Source organism: Chionomys nivalis, chromosome 1 (assembly GCF_950005125.1).
Source record: "Chionomys nivalis chromosome 1, mChiNiv1.1, whole genome shotgun sequence".
Taxonomy (NCBI): domain Eukaryota; kingdom Metazoa; phylum Chordata; class Mammalia; order Rodentia; family Cricetidae; genus Chionomys; species Chionomys nivalis.
The window spans coordinates 135,188,930-135,207,373 of NC_080086.1; the positions used below are offsets into that span (position 1 = coordinate 135,188,930).

Genomic DNA, 18,444 nt, shown 5'->3' on the forward strand with positions numbered 1-18,444 from the left:
TTAGATGAGGCTTCTAAACATACATCCAAGTAAAAATAGAGTATTACCACAGCCAGAGATTAATAGGCCAACATTCATTGAGAAGGCCACAGGAAATCTGAGCATGGGAGCCCACTTATGAGCACTTCTAGAACAGGGTTGTCATCCTCAGCCCTAGCTCGTCAGTGTTCAGTAAAGCTAACTTAAAGCCTAAAGGCCAAATTCCACTCCCTCTTGGGGTACATGAGAGAGCCACATTAGCTTCCACATCGCATTTGAAGGACTAGCTGTAATGATACATGAACTAAAAACTTTGAGCTTTCTTAAGAGAGAATGGGAAGAGACGGCAATTTCGATGAGATACTGTTGGGGTTAGTGTATACCTTGAGGTAACTGTTCATTCCCTGGCCCCAGCCACACTTGAGAGATTCTTTTAGTAGTTATCTTTCCTAGGCTCACCTTTATGCAAAGGCTGCTAATCAAGGGTAGGTCCTATGGTTTCCCTAGAGACCAGAAAGCCTTAATCCACCTTTTCAACATTAGGAGTGTTCAAAAGGCCCACAGCACAAAGGGCCATTCTCATGGCTGGAGAACCAGAGGGATCACTGGAGACTCCCAAAGGACCCCATTTTAAGGAAAAAACAAGAAATTGGGCTTCCTCCCCACCACATCCACCGAGGTTGAGAGTCTCATGATCATACACCTAGCTGGGGGCACTACCTGCTGCCAAAGAGGCAGTGGTATATGTACTCGACAACCTCTCTGAAATCATGGCACTTATCCAGAAAATGGATAAGTATTATTTTATGGCGTATTGGGAAAAGTGGGTGAGATCAGTGAGGCCACTGCCCATACTCAGGCTGTTCCTATGACTGCCAAGAGAGAAAGCCTTGGTGAAGAAAGGGAGGGGAACAGGAGACCTGCAAGCAGGCCTTGGTGTACACAGTATTTCCTCCCACTGTAGGCCGAAGGACTTGCGGGTGCTTCAGTTTCTTCTTCCTGTAAAGAGGGGAGAGTGACCCAACCGCGTGGGCTGTTGAGAAAATGATCCTGAGTTACAGGTGTGAAACACTCTGCACCGCGCTTCGTACAGAGTGAACACTCAACAAACGGTGCTGTTTACGTTGTGACACTATTGTCACCTAGACTGGAGGCCACGTTTTATTAGTCCGGTGACCTCTGAATGGGATGTGCTAGGTGGAGAAAACACTGACTGGTACTGAAGAAATGCTGCTTAATTTTCAGGTTGTGATCTTTAAGTTTTTCATTTTTTAAAGAAGTTATGGCAAAGTGTAATACAATTCAGCTTGTCAGCCTGCGGCATGAGTATGTTTGCATTACTGCACAACCATGTGCACTACCCATCTCCAGAGTGTTTCTCATCTCGGCAATTCCACATTATAAATACAGCTTCCTGCTGGCCCAGATCCTGGCAACCGCTGTTTGACTTTCTGTCCCTGTGAATCTGACAACTCATCGAGGTGGAATCAAACTGCATTTGACCTGTGTGAGATGAACTGTGTTTTGACATGCCCTCATGCTCCTCCCATTGGAGGGCAAAGCCTTATATTTAACCAAAGGCCATTCTTAGTTCAGAAGCCTCTCCTAAACACTCTTTTAGTACACCCTAAGTTAGCGCATCTCAAGAATTCAGATCACTTCTTCGAGACAAAAAGCATTTAACATTGCTTTGTGAGTTCCTGCTGGAGAAACGATGGCCCAGCAGTTAAGAGCACTGGCCACTATTCCAGAGGACCTGGGTTCAATGCCCAGCACCCACACATGGCAGCTCACAACCGTCTGTAACTTTAGTTTTGGGGTATCCAAAATGCTTACACAGACATAAATGCAGAGAAAACACCAATGTACATGAACTAAATTAAAAAAAAAAAAAGCAAAAAAAGAAGAATAGTGAGTCCCAAACCAGTTCCCATGAATACGAAGTCAGAGGACAGACAAATCCATATATCAGGCCAAATAGTGCAGAACCTTCTGGACTGGGAAGACCAGGGGTTTCTGGCCTGGAATGGACAGTGTTCCATGTGTTGGCTCATTCCTTATTCACCTGGCTGCCCAGAGGCTCTTAAGTCCAGCATCTCCCGTTCCACTCCAGTCTACTCCTCTGAACAAAACCTTGCCTTAACTGATGGCATCCGCTGCCTGGATGCTTCAAGAAGCCTGGAAATACCTTCATTCTTTGTGTGTGTTTAGGCGTGCATGTGTGAGGAGGCCAGATAGCAACACCATCAAGTGTCTCCCTCAATCATTCCCCATCTTATCTTTTGAGACAGGATCTCTTACTGAAGCCAGAGCGCACCAACTGGCTAAACTGGTTGGCCCCTGAGCTTCAGGGATCTTCCCTGTTCATCCCTCCCCCACCCCTACTAGGGTGACTGACATAGTTGAGCATCCCTCAACTTTATTCTGTAGGTGCTGGGGACCCAAACACAGGTTTTTATGTTTGCACACCTGGCACTTGACCAGCTGAGTCATGGTCCCAGCCCAGAGACACTGCTCTACCCTTCTATAGATCTTCTGCCCAGAGTCCACCAACAAGCTTTACTTGTAAAGGATTTCTTTAAATCTTTTTCTCCCCTTCCACCCTCAGTAAAGAGTGTTCTGCTTCAGATTTAATCACTGTCTGCTGGACTACCTTCTGGGGCCTGCTGCTTTCTGTCCTGCACCATCTTCTACAGTACCAGACTAATCTACTTGTTAACAGCAAACACATTCCGCTTTGCTACCAAGCCCTCTTTCTCTTGTGGGGATACAGTCAGACACCAGACTGGTATGCAGTGCTGTCTGTGTTCTGGCCTCCCATGACCTTTTGAGCAGAGTCTCTCACCACTCCCAGGATCCACCAGACACTTGAGAAATTGGAGTCACTTAGAGTTCTTCACAAACACTTGACCATTTCTTCTCTCGGTATCTTTGTTTATGCTAATCCTTCAGCTTAAAGTGTTCTTCCAGGTTTCCTGCTCTAGTAAGCTGGGTGCTCCCACCCCGTGTTTCCAAAATACCGGTGTATACCTAGCATTACACTTTAAAGACTGTCTCATTGTTAAGTTATATTTGTTTGGCTTTTGGGACTGAGTCTCATTGTACACTTGTGATTCTTGCCCCTGGGCCTCCCAAGTGTGGGCATTACAGGTATGTACTACCATGTCTGTGTGGCTTTTATGTTCATTTGCTCCAAGAATGTGAGCCATTTCAGAGAAGATACCAAACACCCTGGCAGTCTGTGTCTTGACAGTGCCTGAACCACAAGCAGGACAAATGAATGTGCAGTGAGTAGACTCTGCAGGTCAGGTCTGGGGCCGCGAGGAAGAGAGTGCAGACCCCTGTATGTGTCAGATCTGGGGCCACAGGGCAGAAGGTGCAGACCCCTGTGTGTGTCAGATCTGGGGCCACGAGGGAGAGAGTACAGACCCCTGTGTGTGTCAGATCTGGGGCCACGAGGGAGAGAGTGCAGACCCCTGTGTGTGTCAGGTCTGGGACCACAGGGCAGAAGGCACAGACCCCTGTGCAGGTAGGTCAAGTCTGGAGCTATGGGGAAGAAGAAGGAAAAGAAAGGGAATGGGAAGGTACGGAAGGAAAGTAGGCACACAGGAAAGAAGAAGCAAGACTTCTCTCGGCCTATCTCAGTGCTGGAGATAGTGCTGAACTCAGTCCCTCTTACACGATAGGTAAGCACTTTGACTGATATCCCCAGCTCTGTATTTCTTGATGACACAATTATATATAGCCTAAGAAATCTACTAAAGGTCAAAGGCAAAAATAACTGCCATTCCCCACAGTTGACAGTATTTAGAATAAGCTAACAGGAAACTATGTAGCCCAGGCTGATCTGAAACTCATAATCCTCCTGCTTCAGCCTCCCTAATGCTTGGATTAAAGGTGTGTACCACCATGCCTTACTTTGTACTTCTCTATATTAACAACGAATAATTAGAAAATGAAAATGTAAAAACTTCATTCAAACAGGTTAAAACATACTTAGGAATTAGTTTAACAAAAAATGTACAAGCCCTATATACTGAAAGCCATAAAACTGCTATGGGAAATTAAAAATGACTAAAATAGAAATGTAAAGCATGTTCATTAACTATAAACCTTAGTACTTCTAAGAAAGTGATTCTCTCCCAAAGAGGACTGAATTCCATAGCATATCAATGCTTGTTGTTCAGAAACTGACATGTTTATTCTAAGATGGACATGAATCTCAAGTCAGAAATATAAAGTTGCCAGTCATGGTGGCACACATCTGTAAAAATCCCAAGACCTTGGAGGTAGAGAGAGGAGGACTGTAAGCCTGCACTATACAGGAAGACCTTGCCTTCAAAATAATAGGGGCTAGAGAGAGGACTCTGTGGTTAGGAGCTCTGGCAGAGGACCCAGCTGGACTGGTAGCATCCACAGCAATACCTGTACCTTCAGCTCTAGAAAATCTGAAACTCTCTCTGGCCTCTGTGGGCACCTGCACTCATGTGTACACACCTCCACACAGACACACATACATACACATAATTAAAGTAATAAATCTAAAGAAATGAATGACTTGTACACCTTGCTCTCAAGTGAGGGCTGAGCACACAGATTACTAGAACAGACCAGATCCATATTTACATTTGCTCACATGACCAAATCCTTGACAAGAAGCAGCTTAAGGGAGAAGGATAGGCTTGGGGTCACATTTGAGTCCATCACGCCAGGGATGAAATGGTGGTAGCTGGACTATGGGGTTTCTTGCTAGGTCTGTGCAGACCAGAGCAGAGAGGGGAGTTGCTGCTGACTGGCTGGCTTTCTCCTTGATTCTCATTCATTTAGTCCAAGACCACACACAATGGGATGTAGTGTCTACAGTCCGAGGGGACCCTTCCTCCCTTAGTCATTTGTTTCTTGAATGTTCCCACAGATACATCCAAAGATGTGGCTCAATGGTGTCCTAGGCAGTTCTTGATCTATTCAGGTTGAGAATCAAAACTCAACCATCACATATGGTCCAGTGATGGTTCTACAAAGATGCTAAAGCAATTCAGTGGGGGACATTTGGTCTTTCCAACAGATGCTTCTACAATAGTGATATTAAATATGAAAAAATTAGAACTATGTCCTTCACCTCACACCATATATAAAACTGAAGCAGATTACAGACCTACACTTATGAATTAAAACAATTGGGGTGGGGGTCCCCACCTACCATCCTGCTACTCAAAGTCAAGCCAGGAGAAGTCTGGACCTCTTGGTGAGACTCTGTCTCCAAAAAGAAAATTAATTAATTAAACATAGAAAGTTTAGAATTGGATTAGGCAAGACCTTCTTAAGGAACTGCAAAAAAAAAAAATGCTCTATAAAATTAAGACATGATAAAAAGAGACCTCATAAAATTATAAACTTAGTTTTTTGGAAGATTCAGTTAAACAAAAAAAAATCTCTGTTAAAATTTATAGAGCACATTACTGACGAAAGGATTCTGTCCAGGTTTACAAAGAATTTATAAGTCAGGGCTAGGGATAAGGCACCATGACATAGCATTTGCCCAACATGCTTGAGGCCTCGTGCTTGATCCCTAGCAGGGGTGGGGGTAGGGTGGGACTCAAAAACTGAAAAATATTAAAAATATTACCACACCAAGTAAAAACTGAAGAAAGATTCATCAGATACTTTCCATTTCAGGAATGAACTTACTTGGACAGCTGGCACACAAAGAGCTGCTCATCAGCACTGGACACTAGGGAACATAATCTAGAAATCACAGGACAGTATGCCCTACTGTGGCTAAAATTAAAGGTGGATAGTAGCAAAAGCTGGAAGGGATGTGGAAGAGCTCCAACACTCGCGTACTATTAGGAAGACGGTAGAGTCACACCTCTTTAAAACAGCATGGCGGTGGATTACTGAGTTAAACATACACTTACGGGGTGACTCACATCCCTGCTCCCACAGTCAACCAAACAGAACTAAAAGTGTATGTCAAAACAAAGACTTTCCCTTAAACTATATCCAAGGAGAACTATTCTTAATCACCAGATATTGCAAAGAAGCAAGAGTCATTACCTGGGGTGGAATACTATTCAGTAACAAACAAGAATGAAATATTGATGCACAAACACAGACCTCAAAAACACACACCTAAACAAGCTCTCCTGCACGGTTCCATTATAAAGCAAATATTATAAATTCTAAAGTAACAGAACTCCGACATGTTCTCTAACTGCAAAGAATTCTATTCAAAACTGGCATAAAGACTGAACGGCTAATGTTCTAAAAGAGGTAATCAGAAACTCTGGAATGGTCAGGTAATAGATCTTTCCTCCTTTGTGAGTGAGGTGATGTTTTTGACAGTTTCTTACCTAAGCTTATTTTTGTAACCACACTTTGAAAAGGAAAATGGATAGTGATGTCCATTACTTGGGACCACAGCTCTTCTTCACTGATGCTTCTAACTGTTTTGGATCCCAATATGAACAAGCTAACTGTAACGATAATACATTTGAGGCGTTGGAGAGATGGCTCAGTGGTTAAGAACACTACTCATCTTCTAGAGAACCTGGATTCTATTCTCAGCATTTAACGTGAGGCAGCTTAAAACTTCAGTGACTCCAGTTCCAGGGGATCTAACACCTTCTGAACTCTGTGGTCACCTGCATGCATATAGTGCACACACACACGCACACAGGCACACATGCACACAGGCACACATGCACACAGGTACACATGCACACACACATAAACCTTTCAAAAAAGGAAGTATGCTTGAGACAAACAGGGAAGCTCAAAGGCAGACTGGGAATGATCTGACATTAAAGAATTAGATATAGGAGTGTGTGTGGAGCTGACACTGTGTCTTTAAAAATCATTACTGTGAGCGGGGCAGTGGTGGCGCACCCCTTTAATCTCAGCACTCAGAAGGCAGAGGCAGGCGGATCTCTGTGAGTTTGAGGCCAGCCTGGTCTACAAGAGCTAGTTCTGGGACAGGCACCAAAAGCTACAGAGAAACCCTGTCTTGAAAAACCACAAAAGAAAGAAAGAAAGGAAAGAAGGAAGGAAGGAAGGAAGGAAGGAAGGAAGGAAGGAAGGAAGGAAGGAAGGAAGGAAGGAAAAAAATCATTCCTGTTAGCAATACACACAGATACATCTGGAAGTATTTCTAGATAAAATGAGAGATGTGTTTTACACTTGCTTCAACTAGTCCAGAAAATTCTAAGAGCAAATGAAAAGGAGGTTTGGGTGAAGAAACGAGAGACAAACTGCAGTACAGGTATTATATGCATGAGGGTTCCTGATGCTATTTCCCCGCTCTTATTTGTGCTTCATTTCTGTAATTATTTTGTGTGTGTGTGTGTGTGTGTGTGTGTGTGTGGCACTGGGAACTGACCTCAGGTTCTTGCATGTCTTTGGCAAGTATTCTACCAGGATATACATACACATACAGTCTTCTTTTTGCTAATTCACATGGGGCCTCACTAAATCGCTGCCTGGGTTGTCCCTGAATGTACTCTGTCCTGGATCCTTGGTGTGTACTTTGGATCTTTCTTCCTTCAGACTCTCAAGGTAGCTGAACTATAAGCTGGTACCACTAGACCTGGCAGTGTTTCAGTTTTATTTTTAATTTGTGATTAAATGTCTATGTGGGGTGGGGGGCTTCACATGTGGCGGTCAGAGAAGACCTTTGGGAATCAGTTCTTTCCTTCTACCACGTGGAGATAAAATTCAGGAGGTCAGGCTTGGTGGCAAAGGACCCTTTTATCTGCTGAGCCATCTTGCTGGCCCAATGTGCTTGCCTGTAAAGAGTTATAGGCACTCATGGTAGATCCAGCACACAGAACTGTTTGCATTTTACTTAGTTAACAAAACAACGGTGAGTGTGTGAAGGGGCAAGCACTTTGCCACGGTTTAACACTTCCTCTTGTCCGGGACCAGGGCAACTCCCACATCCGCATGACCTCCTGGGCTTAGATGGGCACTGGATCTTGCAGTCCCCTCTGGACTTTGTATGACAAGTCATTATTAGCCACAGTCACTGTCTAAGCTGAGTCTCTGATAATCCACTGCTTGCTAATTCTTGCATTAAACTGTGCAGTTTGTTCTTTCAGTGGTCAGAGAGAATTTTTATCTCAAGTTTGCATAGCCATGTCCCTGTGGAAGAGCTTATAGCTGAACAACCTGCCACCATTGAGGAGCAGCTCTGGCTTCATGCTCTGATGCCTCAGCTAGGACTGTCACTCTGTAGAGGTCCACTCACACTCTTCAGAGATGAGAGGATTTGGTCACTTGTGGGGCTTGACAGTGACATTCTGTTCCTGATGCTGGGCTTCCGGGTTTGCCATGACATTCTGAAGGAGTTTGAAGGTTGTCTCACTTCCTGGGGACACTGCCAATGGATTACCTGGAGCAGGGTCCTAATGCAGTTATGGATCAGTTCTGAGATTTAAATCCTAGTCGTCACTGAATCTTGTTAAGCCGCAGTTGTCTTTTCTTGCACAGACTAAACTGGTAATTGCCCATAGGAGGGTGTAGGGAGGCTTACGTATCATAAGATATGCAAAAGTATAGGTCAGAGCATCTGGGGCACAATACACCTGGAGTTCCTGTCGACAATCATGACTGTTACTGTCCACAGTTGCAGTTCTGCACCAAAAATGCCTATAAGTCAGCGATGTAGATAGTTCCTAATGTTAACTATACAGAAACCATTTCAGTCAATTAGATCAATACTGTGAGTTACCCTGACAGTGGCTTTCTTCTTCCGCTGAGTAGGAGGCCTTCTTTGGTTACACTTCATTAATTAAAAAGCAGCTGAGCATATTTTGAAGTAAAAAAAAAAATCACTGAGACTTTTCAGGAAATTTGATCAGAAAGACTCACTTTCAAAATTACTTATTCCAATAATTACCACAGAGGAGAATTGTGCCATGGACACAAGAAGGCAAAGAGAAAAAAGGATCAGTGCCTCGACTGTGGGTCTGATCCATAGCCCCCTCCTCACTGGCCATCCCTCCAGGGCTCTAGAAAAGGTCATGGAAATCCAAGGACTCACACCACAAAGAATATGCCCAAAGAAGATTCATGAATGAATTTTCAACCCAGTGCCAGAAGATGCAAATAGACCTTTGAAAGTGAACTCTAAAGCAGACAGAAGTTTCAGTTTGAGTCAAAGCAGTGATGGTGCTTGCTAAGGCCAGAACTGAGCTGAGAACCTTATGAGGAAGGCATGTGGCGTGTGATCGAAAGATGAAAATGGCCTGGCCCCAACCATCAGCTTACAGCAGTCCAGGTAAAAACGAACCAGAATGTCTGAAGCGCTGACAGGACTCGCTCAGGAGTTTTCATGATTTAAACACGGAGACATTAGAGAGATTTCTGTTTGTTCTTTTCCACAATCCTTATCATTTTGAACAACAGAAGGAACCTATAGCTTCACGATTCTTGCTAATAATCAACTAGTTCCTGCTGCTTTGATAGTTATTAATACTAAAAATGATGACATTAAAAACCAAGAACCTCACAGATAAGAGGTGAACATGCCAATCCTATAATAACATTGTGGTTTTACAGTTTTGGTTTAAAGCAATTTCTAATCTAGACCATTGCAGTTCCTTCAGTCATTTTACCAATTCCAATTTGTCCAAATATATTCACTAATACATAAAAGTGTGATTTGGATCCAAAAAAGTAACTCACTTTTGAAAAACATCACAGAATGGGGTTTACTGAATTACCTGGTAGTCAACGCTTTTGCTGCCTGCTAGGTAATGCCACAGGGTACATTGTTTCTGCAGCATGAGCAGAAAGCACCGCGCTCAGGGCAAAGCGGCCACAGAGAGGATGGCTTTATTCTCAGCGGTAGGTGACAGTAACCTATACACGAATTTCCTGGGTTATACTGGGAACCATGCAGTTTGACGAAATCAGAACTCGGAAGGGGTATTTGCAGCAATGACAAGCCTCTGGCTTTTACTAACAATTTTTAAAAGCCTCAGTTACAGAAAGAGTTGTTTCAATGACTATCAGAATTAGTGTAAAGTTGTCAGTTTTTTCTGGCTTCATAAATATTAAGTATTTCTAGAGAATGAGCCCTTTGAGAAACAATATGACCGACTTCTGTTGTTAATATAAGCTCTGGAGCCACGGAAGAAAGAAGAATGAATGTACAAGTAGGAAATACAGGCACGCAAAGGAGACAGCTGATGAACCTTATCATAAGGGAGGGAGGGGGAGGGAAGGATGGAGGGAGGGGAGGAAAGAGGGGGGGAGGCAAATAGGCAGGTACGCAGGAAGGAAAGAAAGGGAGGAAGGAAGGAATGAAGGAAAGAGGGAGGAAGGAAGGAAGAAACTAGAAAGAAACTCGTCATTATCTAGACCCTATGAACTCACTACCAGCCTGCATCCCTCAGACAACTCTGCAGTGGATCAGAGCAGCCCAGGTCCCAGGAGTGGACACAACCATGACCCAAGAGGACACTGCTCTGCTTTCACAACGAGACTGTCACAGCAAGCACTGACATCTACAATGCTGTGCTTACAGTTAACAGATACTCATATTGGACACACACTCTCTCACATGGGGTAGCTGCTAGCACAAAAAATGTCGGGGAAACAAAGCTGATACAGCCTTCCAACATTAAGTCATTATTAATCTAAAGTAAAGGAAAACATGCACATGAAAACCTTGACAACAAACTAAGAAAGTATCTAAGAAACAGCAACCACAAAAGAACCCCCAAATGCATCCCACATCATGCCTCAGCCTACAGTGTCAAGTTCTTGGCTGCCTTGGGGCTTTTGCAGAAACTCCTCCCCCAGCAGGCTTCTTCCTTGGCTTTTTTCAATTTTTGTTATTAAATTAATCAATCTATTTTTAAGACAATCTTTTCTAATTTTACATACCTATCCCAGTCCCACTCCCTCTCCTCCTCCCGCTCCCCACCCCACCCCACCTCCCATCCACTCCTCAGAGAGATAAGGCCTCCCATGGGAAGTCAACAACATCTAACACATTACTTTGAGGCAGGACCAAGGCCCTCCCCTCTATATTTAAGCTGAGCAATGTATCCCTCCAAAAAGAATGGGTTCCAAAAAGCACTAAGGATAAATCCTGGTCCCATTGTCAGTGACCCCAAAGACTACCCCAACCACACACCTGTCACCCACATTCAGAGGGTCTAGTTTGGTCCTATGCAGGTTACTCTGCTGTCAGTCTAGAGTCAGTGAGCATCCACTAGCTCAGGTCAGCTGTTTCTAGGGGTATCCCCATCATGGTCTTGACCCCTTTGTTCAAATTATTGCTCCTCCCTCTCTTGGACTGGTTTCTGGAAACTCAGCCCAGTTCTTAGCTCTGGATCTCTGCATCTACTCTGCTTCCATCAGCTGCTGAATGAAGGTTCTATGGTGACAATTAAGGTAGTCATCAATCTGATTACAGGGGAAGGCCAGTTCAGGCACCTTTTCCAATACTGCTTAGGGTCTTAGCTGGGGTCATCCTTGTGGATTCCTGAGAATTTCCCTGGTGCTAGGTTTCATGCTAGCCCCATAAGAGCTCACACATTCAAGATATCTCTTTTCTTGCTCTCCCTCTGTCTTCCCCTCATCTCAACCATCCCATTCCCTCATGTTCTTCTTCCTCCCCATTTACCCCCTCCCCTTCCACCCTCCTTTCTTCCCCCAACCCATGCTCCCAATTTTCTCAGGAGATCTTGTCTCCCTTTCCAGAGGATCCATGTATTTCTCTCTTAGCGTTCTCCTTGTTCCCCAGCTTCTCAGAGGTTGTGGACTATAGGCTGGTTATCCTTTGCTTTACATCTAATATCCACTTATGAGTGAGAACATACCATGTTTGTCTTTCTGGGTCTGGGTTACCCCACTCAGGATGGCTTTATCTAGTGCCATCCATTTGTATGCAAATTTCAAGATGTCATTGTTTTTTACCACTGGGTAGGACTCAATTGTGTAAATGTACCACGTTTTCTCTAACCATTCTTCGGTTGAGGGGCATCTAGGTTGTTTCCAGGCTCTGGCTATTATGAATAATGCTGCTATTAACACAGTTAAGAAAATGTCCTTGTAGTATGATTGCGCATCCTTTGGGTATATACTCAAGAGTGGTATTGTTGAGTCTTGAGGTAGGTAGAGCCCCAGTTTTCTGAGAAACCGCCACACTGATTTCCAGAGTGGTTGTACAAGTTTGCACTCCTACCAGCAATGAAGGAGTGTTCCCCTTACTCCACATCCTCTCCAGCATAAGCTATCATTGGTGTTTTGATCTTAACCATTCTGACTGGAGTAAGAGTTGTTTTAATTTGCATTTCCCTGATGGCTAAGGATGTTGAACATTTCCTTAAGTGTCTTTCAGCCATTTGAGATCTGAACCCCATTTTTAATTGGATTATTTAGTATTTTAATGACTTTCTTGAGTTCTTTATATATTTTGTAGATCAATCTTTTGTCCGATGTAGGGTTGGTGAAGACCTTTTCCCATTCTGTAGGCTGTCGTTTTGTCTTATTGATGGTGTCCTTTGTCCTTCTCAGTTTTAGAAGGTCTCATTTATTAATTGCTGCTCTCAGGGTCTGTGCTTCTGGTGTTATATTTAGGAAGTGGTCTCCTGCGCCCATGTGTTCAAGGCTACTTCCCACTTTCTCTTCTATGAGGTTCAGTGTGGCTGGATTTATGTACAAGTCTTTGATCCATCCTGGCCACTAATGTCTTGGGTGACATGTCACCACCAAGAGAGATCATTCTAAGTACACTGAAAGACTGCTTCTGAAGACTCAATTCTGTGCCCCCACAGTACTGGTACCCATTTGAAATGTATGCACTCACATGAGCCTTACATGCGTTACTTTATTTTCTACATCACTGACACACAGCAGGTGAGACACAGAAATCTGTGTTTAAAGCAGCATACAGGTGTACTCCATCTTTACCCGATTTTATCAACTGGACTGGGGCTGACACACTTTCTCTGAAAAGGGTCAGATGGTAAAGCTTTTAGGCTTTGTAGACCAGGCACCATCTCCATTGCACACTCATTCCCTCCTCTTTCTTTTTCTTCTTCCTAATAACCTTGGAAAGACAGGAGTACTCTTCTTGGTTTAGGTACCACATGGAAACAGGCTGTGGCCTGTAGGCTATGTAGTCCTCACTCCTATGCTATACTACCATGTGCACTCTAAGACCAAGCCCGAGATGTTTACTTCTATCCCAAGAATACCTACCACAGTACTGAACACAGAGAAAATGCAAACACAGGCAACTTAGAAACAATGAAGAAAGAGAAGAGAAAAACGGACAGGTCGGGGCTGACAGGCATTTCCTAGGGAGATCTAGCACACTGTCTAGGCCAGACCAACAGGGGTTTACAGATAGCAGGGAGAGACAGCTTGTCACAGTCAGGGCTTCCACCCACTTCCACCTTCAGGTCCTAAATTTCGACTCTGCTACCATGGGCCACATGCTGGTGCTTGCTGCTGCCTGGGGCCCATAAGGAGGGGAGATGGCTTCTTCGGGGCTGCTCGTACTCTGTGTCATTGCCATATCTTACTATATGGCTTTCTCACCATCAACTTTCTCACAAACTGCTGGCTTGTGGGTAGCAGCTGCCTCCGGAGGTAAGAATAACCTGGCAAACACAGATGGACCTGCCCAATCACTCTAAGTACTTCCCAAACAGCGGCCAGGAAACCTCCCTAACAATTTCTGGAAGGAGGAAGCAGTTTCTCCCGATGTAATTTGACTCCAGATACTGATTGAGAATGAAGGGAGGAAGGAGTGAGCAGCCGGGATGCTGCAGAAGTACAAGGATACCAGGGAGCTCAGCATTGCCTGTGGAGCCGGGAATGTGGACAGCATCTCTTGCAACAACAGTCTGAGGTCAGCACCATCTGGCACAAGAGAGGGGTGACTTTCCTCTGGCATCCCCAGGTTAGCACTAGCAGCTGCCCCAATGACACTGGCTTGCCAGACTGGGAGAATGCAAGGATGGAGAGTAGGGCAGAGGTGCTTGCCCGTGTCCGTGAAGAGTGGAGGCGCCCACGGGAGACTGGCTCCATGTGGAGGCACTTCCTTCCTCCTCTTTCACATGTTGAGATCCCAGAATAATTTACTGCAGTGTTCTTTGTCAAGTCCCTGCCACCCCACATTCACCCCCCCCCCCAACTTTATAGAAGAAAAAAGAGGAACAAATGGTCCCCTGGGCGTTGTAACCAAGCAAGCAGATGCTTCCAAAGGAAGGTAAGTGTCAGATGCGCAACCGTATGACTGAGGAAAACACATTATCTAACTGAGCTCCACTGCGCCGCAGCAGGCCCTCCGTCTCAGATGAGTAAGAGGTAAAGGATGCAAATGATGTGCTAAAAGCAGGCTCTGATTAGGGATGGGGCAGGGACAGCGTCAGGCTCTTCACCTACAGTCTGTCCTTATGGCTGTGATTAGGGATGGGGCAGGGGCAGCATCAGGCCCTTCACCTACAGTCTGTCCTTATCTGCCAGAAGAGCCAACAGTGTGTGGGGCATGACACAAAGGTACAAGGAACAGCTCATGGAGGAAAGGAATGACAATTTTGGGAAACGCTTTGGAAAAGAGCAAATGAAACCCCAGGTTTTAAGGCAGCCATTCCACAGAGTGCCTGAGGAGTCTGTTTCTGAAGAAGGCAGTTCACAACTAAGTGAAAACCTGGCAGGTACACAATTTTGAATGTACAACTCAGGAAAGCTAAGATAGGTGGAGAAGGAGTATACACTGTGTATGCCCGATACAATGTCAGGGAGAAGCGATTCTGCAGGAAATCCAAGAGCAGCAGCAATTACTCTGGACACTGAGGGTACTGACAAAGAGTTGGCAGGAACCACGATGTAAGTGTTCTTTTAGACTGAACATCACTACAAGGGATGATGTCCTAGTAACTAGCAGGGCTTGATAAGGCCTGTCCCTCTAGGATCCCCAGTGTGCAGAATCTTTGAGGTCAGGCCTGCAGAAAAGCGGTTAGAGCACCAGGGTTCCAGGCTGGAGGGATTAGTGCCATTCTCATATGAAGCTAAGCCACACACTACATCGGACCTTCTGAATGCAGCAGGTTCCTTTTCTATTCCACTGCCATATTGCGACCCAGCCAAGGGGCCTGGAGTAAATCTTAAGATTCTTGAACTTGCAAAACTATGAGTTCTACAAACCACTCTTCTTTATAAAGTATCCAGCCTTGTACACACTGTTCTAGCAACAGAAAGTGCCATTTTTGAGTTGCATGCTGAGGAAAATATTAGGACTAAAGAATGTTAAGAATGCATTTTTTCCTTTATGTCTGATATGATTTAACAATAACTAAAAAAACCCCACAACTAGGAAATAGAAGTAAGTTTCAGGAGAAAGGTTTGCACTGTTAGGACACTTCGAAACAAAGGAGCTGTTGAGGTAGCCAATCTATCACTGGGTTGTCCTCAGCCACTCTGGCGTCATCTGACAAGAATCACTACCACCATCAGAGTCATGGTGTAGACACCACGGATGAGCTAGGCTAGGGCAGTCCCATCAGGCAATGCTTACAAATCAACTGAAGCAGCAACTGTGATCTGGACATCAGGTAAGAAAAGTAGTAATTTTGAGGCTTCCTTTCTTAGTGCATTTTTTACTGTGGGCTAAATTCCATATTGTGATGTTTCCCATCCACCACACACATTCAAAAAAACTAGAGCAGAAGGAAGCTTGACCTAGTGATGTGAACAAGGTGTGGTTGGAAGCACTCCCAAGCTGGAGCTCTCTTTCCAATTCTGTTTTTCTGCACACATAATTAATACAAAATTGCTTTTCCCAGGTTTAATACTTGAAAAACTTGTCCTAATGTAGAATGAGTTACCAATCAGGAGCACAATGTGAAGCACCATGCAAGATGGAGATGGCTAGGTAACAGCAAGAAGGAAGAAGAGTCCTTCTCAAATGCACGGCCAGCTCTCCAGTGTCTTTGAGGTGTGTCAGCATCAGGTTTGACGGGGAGGCTTTCTTTCCATTTTACGGACAGTTAAGGACTTAAAAAAACCCCTAAAGTCAGTATCTGTACATTGTCTGACACCATGGCTATATAGGGCCAAAGTATCATTTCCATATATTGTTTAATGAGATATAAGCAAATTCTGCCTCTGAATGAAGCCAGCCCAACCCCTTTGTTTTTGGTCCTACCTCAAGCTTGAAAAGCTGCAACTCCTTGGTCATTGACTAAGCAGAAATATTATATACCAAATTGTCACGGAATGAAGGGCTTAGTTGATTTGCAGCCTAAACCTGATGCCACAGGCCACTGGCCCTTCTACAGCAAAGAAATGATACTGATTGATTATGCAACAATCATTTACCCGCAGCCCCACTGTGGAAAACCACCAAGAAGGGCCGCTGGGGATGTGCAGAGCGCTGCCTCCTTTATGTTCTCTGCCACCTTTTATCATTCACTAATGACCAGGAGATGAAAGAAAGACGGCTCTCAGGGATTCTGGAAGTTTGGAGACCTGACACTGGGTATATATTTTGAAATAGTAATCTGTCTGGGGTAGGGTCACTGTATCTTGACGATAGTGACATTCTGTACTCAATTGTTTTCTGTTGTGAGGTGCTGTCCTGGGACAGATGGACATTAGGAGGTTTGTTTGATCACTGATCCCCTTATCCACTGTGACAAGAAATGTTTTCAGACGTTATCAGATGTGGGAAACATCACCCTACCTGCTGAGAAACACTGGTTTCTTGGAGAAAGTTTCTTGTTAAGACCTCAATATAAATAAACACATGCTAAAATAAAAAGGGCCATGTGGGAACACTGAAGGTTCTCACCCTGATTATTATAGTAGAATATTCCTAAGTGTATACACATAGCAAAAGTATACTCACTGTGTACAAGAAAACAAAAGTCTTTCCACATCAGCAGCAGAGTAAGTTTTGTGAAGCCTTCTGCATCATATTCCACGACACCTCTAAGTAAGAACACACACAAACCCTCATAAAAATAAGATTCAACAGCAACAGAAGTAAGTTAAGACTATTTAAAAGGTGACTGAACTACAGACAGATTTAAGACATGCATGCATCAAGAAGGGTCTAGGGTTTGGAACGAGAGTACTGAGGTTCATGTCACAACCTTGCCATTTGCTACAGCTCATGACCTCACTCAAATCTCTTAACGTGTGGATACTTAGCTTCCTCATCAGCAGGAAATTATGATATTGGTAATTTTAAAAGAATTGCAAAAAAACAATGAGGATAAGCCACAAAATGGAAACATCAGTCATCAGTTATGAGTAAAGAGACAATCTAAGAAACCAGTCAGCTGGGCATGATGTCACAGGTCTTTTATCCCAGCACTAGGGAGGCAGGGCCAGGTGGACCTTTGGATCTCTGTGAGTTTGAGGCCAGCCTGGTCTGCATTGCTACTTCCAGGCTGGGCTACAAAGTAAGACCCTGTCTCAAAATGAAACAAAATTTAAAATGAAACCTGGTCACAGATGACATTACAGTACCAAACGCCATCTGACTACCTGAACAGTGAGCTTAAGCATCACTTTATCCAGGGACCAAATAATGGTGACACTGACAAGATAATTGGGATTGTACTGGAATTCTTGCACCGGTACCCTGGCTTCTGTCTTCCCAACAAAGCAGCAACATCAGTGGGCAAGTTCTGATGGAGTGTCAAGGGACAACAGTTCCTGCCTTGCTGAGGGGGCTGGCAGAACCTGGTAGGTTCACCTCATCAATTTCCCACAAGAATGGAGTGGTAAATGATGTTGTCATTAAACAAACAATGTTTGATGACAACACTGAGCATATACTGGGGACAGGAAAATACTCATTCACACAAGCAAGTCTCTGACGCCTCTGAAGAGATCTCTCTCCCTGTCTGATCAATGCTCTTGGCGATTCCAGTATAATACAGGGACATTCCAGGACACACACAGAAACTAAGATCCCAAGGACCAGGTGACCTGCTCAAGGAGGTGTGGCTGTCATTCAGATTTGACTTAAGCCAACAAGGCTACCTTATGATTGGACAATTGACCCAATATTGTAACCATGGGGTCTGAACTTTTTAGCCCCCATACCTCACAGGCAAAAACAAAATATAATGCCTTTTGTGCCTAAGCATATAATTCGGTAATTCAGTGGTAATCATTTGTAACTTAATAACTACATACTGGTAGTACTATATTATTGAATGCTGTGCATAATAAAATATGCAAAGCGTTTATTAAAATAGAATGACACTGAAAAACAAATGTAAATTTTTTTTTCATTTTTTTTTTTTTATACCCAATGGATGTGTGTAGTAACCTTTGGGGTGTATACAACCCATTCTGAGACCATTGTGCTAGTTACTTTATTTTCAATCACATATGCTAAAAATATTCTACTCAAAATTTAGGTCAGTAATGTTTATTACCACTATTATATAAAAAAAATGCTCTCTTAAAATGGTCACCAATAAAGCA

At 43.9% G+C, this 18,444-nt stretch overlaps 1 protein-coding gene across 1 annotated transcript in view; it reads right to left on the bottom strand.

Moving 5' to 3' along the window:
• Positions 1-18,444, bottom strand: part of Babam2 (BRISC and BRCA1 A complex member 2) — a 388,193-nt gene that overhangs the window by 57,085 nt on the left and 312,664 nt on the right. The window contains exon 10 of the mRNA XM_057773524.1: positions 16,850-16,932. Within this exon, the coding sequence (XP_057629507.1) occupies positions 16,850-16,932 (83 nt within the window). The remainder of the gene's footprint in view (positions 1-16,849; positions 16,933-18,444) is intronic.